Source organism: Mycena indigotica, assembly GCF_014461135.1.
Source record: "Mycena indigotica strain 171206Taipei chromosome Unknown Mind.scaff0008, whole genome shotgun sequence".
Classification (NCBI taxonomy): domain Eukaryota; kingdom Fungi; phylum Basidiomycota; class Agaricomycetes; order Agaricales; family Mycenaceae; genus Mycena; species Mycena indigotica.
Window position 1 is genome coordinate 4641591 of NW_023503007.1, and position 6333 is coordinate 4647923.

At 50.9% G+C, this 6333-nt stretch overlaps 2 protein-coding genes across 2 annotated transcripts; one reads left to right on the forward strand and one right to left on the reverse strand.

Moving 5' to 3' along the window:
• Positions 1 to 2593: 2593 nt before the first annotated feature.
• On the reverse strand, positions 2594 to 4344 carry MIND_00984800 (Carboxypeptidase S1; the record flags this gene model as incomplete). The annotated part of the gene is made up of 8 exons (XM_037366456.1): positions 2594 to 2668; positions 2723 to 2894; positions 2938 to 3432; positions 3485 to 3622; positions 3670 to 3814; positions 3861 to 3978; positions 4031 to 4093; positions 4144 to 4344. The coding sequence occupies 8 exons, from the start codon at positions 4342 to 4344 to the stop codon at positions 2594 to 2596; spliced, it is 1407 nt and encodes a 468-aa protein (XP_037217868.1).
• Positions 4345 to 4657: 313 nt separating this feature from the next.
• MIND_00984900 (Cytochrome b5 heme-binding domain-containing protein) lies at positions 4658 to 5365 on the forward strand (the record flags this gene model as incomplete). Its single annotated transcript, XM_037366457.1, has 3 exons — positions 4658 to 4976; positions 5026 to 5215; positions 5269 to 5365. The coding sequence occupies 3 exons, from the start codon at positions 4658 to 4660 to the stop codon at positions 5363 to 5365; spliced, it is 606 nt and encodes a 201-aa protein (XP_037217869.1).
• Between the last annotated feature and the right edge of the window lie 968 nt (positions 5366 to 6333).

Below are 6333 nucleotides of genomic sequence, written 5' to 3' on the forward strand. Positions count from 1 at the left end.
AACACAAGTTGTGGAATATTTACTTCTCCCAAGGCTGTGGAAGGCCAAAACTCATTCCATATTGAGGATATTCCGCATGGGGTGATTCCATATGAGGAACTCGACTGTATTTTGCTTTGTTGTGACTGTGCCTATTGGCATTCACACAACATTGTGCATCACAGAACCATTTGAGCTTGGTGGCTCGGAGAGACCCACACAGCAGAGATGATACTGCACTAGAGTCAGCTGTGATGAACCAGGAAGAAAATCAGTACCTGTGCGCCACATGCTGGACCAAGGCACTGAATCTGTAAGGGCAACCCTGGAGGCCTGAGATCAAGGTCCTAGCAGGAAGGATCCAAAGAGAAGAAACTCTAAGGGTCCGCCTGCTAGGTAGCTGACTATATACTACTTGTCTATAGCTGCCGCTGTCGGGCACAGAAGGCTTGGGCGGCGTTGCAGGCAAGGTCCCAGGGTGACCATTGGGAGGGCATTGACGGATCAGTGATTGTGCGGGCGAGATGCAGGGCCGGACTGGAGACGCTATTGGAATCGGACCAGAATCGGATCAGAATCGGACGCGTCTCCAAGGGGCCGAAAGGGAGGTTCCTCTGACACATATAGTTTATTTATGCCCATTTGTATCATAATGTGTACGCAAACCTCATAGCAATATAATTGTGGCTTGAACTTAAATTATAGCTACTGGAGAGGAATGTGTCTTGACAGCTGGGACAGAATATACTCCCTCTTGGCCCTGAATATCATGCTGATTGATAAGAGCACAACTTCATGAAGGGAATAGCTAGACTAACCTGAGAATACTGAGTAAGGCCTCTGCTTTGTATTGTCAACATGTGAAGGGTGGTAACAGGCTGATCAAGGTCATGACGGAGTGAGCTTCGGAGATTGAGGCTGTGCTATTTTATGAGGAACAATATCAATCAGACATGGGAGAGCCAGACTTGACCAGGAGAGCATTGGCATATAGTGGCCCATATAAGATATAGGTTACCTGGAAGAGTGTCAGTTCCATGCCCATCATATATCATCTACCATACCACAAATCCAAAGGAATTGATTGAGATTGCAGCCTGGTAAATATCAGATGTATCTTAATGTAAAAAGGAAATGCTGAATACTGCAGCCAATGTTGCAAAGGCAAACAGGCTATACCATGTGAGATAATACAAAAAAAAATGATATACTATCTACCTTGTGAGCAAACCAGTAGCAACTGTATATTGCATAATCTTTTTCAGAATTCTCTGAGTTCGTCTGGAAATTTCACTTAATCAATATTTCCCCAAAAAATAATAAGCTTTCCTGGGTGGCCCCCTTAGGTCTTCTCCAACAGGTAGCCTTTGCCCCTTTGCTATATAAAAGACAAGTGCTGCTGCCAGCAATAGGTCAACTGTAAATAAATAGGTTCAGTTCAAACCAATCAGAAATGCTATATTATCATACCTGCAGCCAGTAATGCAGAACTTACTAAGATTTTAGTGTGCTCTGCTGCATACTGGGCTGCAATGGGATTGTGCAGCAGATCCCCCATCATTGTAACTTCCAGGCCAAAATTGGCAACACATCCAAGTGTCAAGAGCCCAGTTACAAATCTATTTTTCTGACTCAAAATCCACACTCTGTCATGTAATTGCATAAGTGCTATTTTCTTTGGAATTGGAACCATTTGACATTGACTTACCGATAGAGCAGGAAGGATTGGCAGAGGAGAGTTGGAATTGAGACCAGAACATACTCTGCATTGAACAGTGTTGAGATCCTGGTTAATGCCGCATTATCTCCCCAGTTTATAACAAGCTTTTCATAGACCGCTTGGGCAACTATTGCTAGATGTGCACCATTGCAAGTCCTGTATATATTATGGATCACTCATGCTATATGGGTTATGGAAGTGAAATAGTACCAACCAGACACATCCTACCTAAGAAGCATTTTAGGACATGGCATAAGTTGTTCCTAGAGTGGGCTTACCAAGGCTTTAAGCCATTTTGAGTCCTTCGGAAAGTCGATATAATAGCTATATGCCTGAATTGTAAGGAGACCTTGAAAACTGCATGTCGTGAGAATCGGTGAGATAATCAGAATCCTCAGAGATATTCGAGAATCACTACGTACAACGCCTGACACAGAACAGTAGTAATGAATTAGTGAGATATAAATGGCAAAGGAAATGTTTGTACCTCCAATCAGTACGGCCCCATAGGTTGTATTCACGAGTGTCATAGTGTTAAGTGAGATGTTGGAGGACCGCAGTAAGCCTACATGAATCTTGTACACTATATATACTGTGCTTCAATAAGCCTCCATATCAGCTTCTATGATGTGAGCTTGCTGTCAAGGTACATCGATGAGCAATTTCTTCCCTGATTGGCTTGGAATTCTTAGACGCAGGGCAGGTCTTCCCATAGGGAGTTGCTACTGATATCTCAGTAGTTTGATTTCCGATCCAAGCATGCATCATGATAATGATGATGATATATTCCAGACCATGAGATGTATTCTTCACACTGGTTTCTCACGTCACCATTCAAAACAGTGCCAACTATCGGCCAACCATGATAATAGTCTTTCCACCAGGTTCAGAGGGCTATACAGAGTGAAGCTGCTGCATTGCGATTACCTGCTTGAAAATCTCCAGGGCAGCCACCGGCTGGAAGGCAGGCTGGGCGTCAAATGAGCTCCTAGTTGTATATACAAGAAACAAGTCAAAGCATACCACTTCGTGCCCGGCCGCATACACTCTCGCGAACGAGAAATTGTCCACGTTCTTGATCGCCGCGACGGGCGATCCGGCGATGGTCATGTTTGTGAACGTCGCCGCATTGAGTCGCGCCTTACCATACCAGTCCATCGCCAGGACAGAGGCGTGGCCGCCGAGCCAATTGCAGCTGGGGCGTATTCAGTCAGGCGCAAGAGTGAACTAGGACCCACTTGATATCGGCATCGCCCGCCCATATGAGTATCTTCATCGTCGAGTTTGCGAGCGCGCCGAGCTGCGGAAGCCACGTCCGCGCGTCGTCGCCTGTCTTGGCGAATAGCTCGAATGGCGCATCAGGACACTCCCCGTATGCCACCTCTGCGCCGATGGCAGTGCGCACACTCGCCTGGCCCAGGTATTTGACGTAAAACTCAGGCGGGAACGCGGCCGACGAGTTCTGCCGGAGGTCGTCCGAGTCGCGGTTGCCTACGGCCGGCACAAACAAATTGTCTACACAAAAATTGTCCGCCTTGATGCAGATCGCGTTGGATGCACTCGAGTTGCCCGCGTTGTAGCATGCCGTCTCCTGTGCGAGACAGCCGTTGGCGGAGAAATATGACGTGTTCATTTTGGCGAGCACGCTGTTGCTTTGAAGCTGGCCATATCCCGGCGCGTTTGTCGCGAATTGCAGGTACGCGAGGTTTTGGATGATGGGGTCAAACCAGCCACTGTAAGTACAGTATCAGCCAAGGTACTTATCAGAAAGGGAACAGTACGCACTTGTTAACCATCAATGCGCTCACAACGATAGGAACACCAGTTATTTTCCCCGCCGCAATCGCAGCATTCTGCTGGTTGAAGTAGGTGACGAAAGCAGGGCCATAGTGTCCACCATATGACTCCGTGGCAAAGATAAATCTGGCCTGCTTGTTAACTAGGAAAGAAAAAGGCTGATTACAACGCACTCCCGGCTCTGATACTGCGCAAACTCGCCGCTCTCGAACAGGATTTGGAACGCCTGCCAGAACTGCACGGCGGCGGACTGGGTGCTGTTCACTGTGTCCGTTCCATGTGAGAAGCCCGTGCCGATAGGCTGATCAATATATATCACTGCCCAATGGTAGTCATAGTGGGGGAGTCGGAAGGGACGGCGTACTGTTACTGACGCTATTCCAACTATTGGGGTTGAGCGTCGTCGTCTTGCCGTCCGAATTGACGGTGCAAGGCCCGTTCTCCTGGAAAAGCCCTATCTCCGATGCACAGCCCGGTCCGCCCTGTGTTGAGCCAAGATTACTCGACATCCTCGAAGACAAGTTACGAACGCACATTGATCCACAGCGTAAACGGGGCCGTCTCCGGCGCTGTCCGCGCTGCAAAGAACCAGAACCACTATGTCTCAGGATTAGCAACAAGCAATCCATCGCAAATCGCCCACGCACCATGGACATGCCTGTCCCAATATCGACGTAGCCCGACATCTGGTGCACCCCCGGAGTGGTCTCACATATCCCTGAATTGTTGACGAAGCGGAGGCTGACTGCCTGCTGAAGCTTCGAAGTGAACTTGTGGGAGACGGGGGTAGGGCCGGCGGTGGCGAGGAGGGAGGCGCTGAGCGCGACGACAGCGCTGAAGACGCGCATGGTGGCCAACTGGGAGAGGGTATGAAGGAAAGGGCTGGCTCGAAAGCGCAGTATTTCACGGAAGTCCACCGCATGCTGGTTGCTCGCGAAGCCGCGATAACGGTATTTTTAGAGGCAGCCAGTCGCGAAGGCATGGCAGTCCACATGGTCGTGGAAGAGAATCAAGAGAGGAATCATGACGTGTCACTCGCTTGATTTGGGGCAGATCCGCGCGAAATCGGCTCGTGGGATCACTGACTAGCATCCGGACAAAAATCAGGCACAAATTTGCGGCGTTACCGGCGTGACGTGGCTTCCTTCCCCCACCACTTACATGTCCTCCACTCCCGCGCCCTCCACATCGCTACTCGAGTCCTTCTGGGCATTTGTCGGCGTCGCAAAGTACTCCCTTGTCGTCATTGTTCCTCTGCTTTTCCTCCTCAACCGCTCTCACATTCGCTCGTCCACGCGTGAAAGGATGATCCGCGCACAAGCAGAAGAGGCCGCCCGGGAGGGCGAGAAGGGAGAGAAAAAGACGATTATGCAGCCCGCCAGGACAGACCTTCTCCCGCCCAAAGACGAGCGCTACACGCTTGCGCAGCTGGCAGAATTTGACGGCAAGGATGGGCGGCCAATCTATGTCTCGATAAAAGGTGCGTAGTCGATGCTCCCCATTTGCCTGAATGTTCACGAATATGTTAGGCACCGTCTTCGACGTCACCCGCAACGCTGCTGTCTACGGCCCCGGCCAGTCGTACGCCGTTTTCGCCGCCAAGGACGGCTCCCGTGGCCTCGGAATGTCAAGCTTGAAGGAGGAGGATGCAGTCCCGGACTACAGTGTATTGGATGAGAAGGACCTCAAGGTCTTGAATGACTGGCATTTGTTTTTTGTGTGCGTCCCGCTGCTTCCCCTCTCCCCCCCTTTGCCTGACCCCTGGTATTCAGAAAACGATACAATATTGTGGGCAAGGTGACAGACCACCCCACGATCCTGGCGCAGGAGGCGGCGGCGGCGGCGGAAGCTCAAAACACGTCTTCTTAGACTGCACACCAATTCGTTGTTGTATTCAGTTTCGAAAATAGAATCTCCCTCTCGACATTCTCTTTCGCCGCCCGATACTTAAGCCCCACGAGATGTACCGTAACCTCAAATCAAAAGGTCATTCAGCAACTCCTTGTCCAACCTTGGCCCAACCGCACATTCAAAGTTACGTGGATGACTGCCCACCGTGAGCATGTTGTATTGACCAAATGAAATGAGCACACACCTATCCAGCCCATCGCTCATCTCCCAGACGGGCTCGATCTCATTCCCCTCATCGTCCCGTTTCTTCGCAATCTTGCACGTCGCAAGGACCGTCGCGACAGCAATCCAAATGCTGTTGTCTGCGAAATACCGCCCAACGCAAATTCTGCTAGGAAGCCGTTAAATGTGGAGGCAGGACGAGACGAGGCCCACCGTCGTCCGTAGCCAAAGGCATCGGTGAATCGCGGCTCCGCATCGCCCCCGGGCGCTGGGAGGAATCGCTCGGGCCGGAAGTCCTCGGGGTCGCGATAGACTGCTGTGTCCTTGGATATGCCGCTGGTAGCGGGTCACTCCACCGACAGAGTAAGACTGCAAGCGCATACCGGAGGTTGGCGAAGACGATGGAGCCTCGGGGGATGCGCCACCCACGGTACTGGTCGTCTGCATCTAGCTTGTGGGGAAGACCTAACACCGCATGAGCAACCAGCAGTCTTGAGCTTTTGCTGACCTAGGGGGAGGACAGGCATCCAGCGGTATACTTCTTGCACCAGCGCATTGAGGTATGGCAGGTTCTCTCGATCTGAAAATGTCGGCAGGCGGGAACGGCCAATAACGTTGTCGAGCTCTTGGTGGGCCTTCTCCTGGGCGGCGGGGTACAGCACCATTGCGAGGAGAAATACCATTAGCGTGCTTGCGGTCTGTGTCCAATTTTTTCTGGGTGAATTACTCCAAGCTGATTACGGCATACCGTCGTTTTGCCAGCG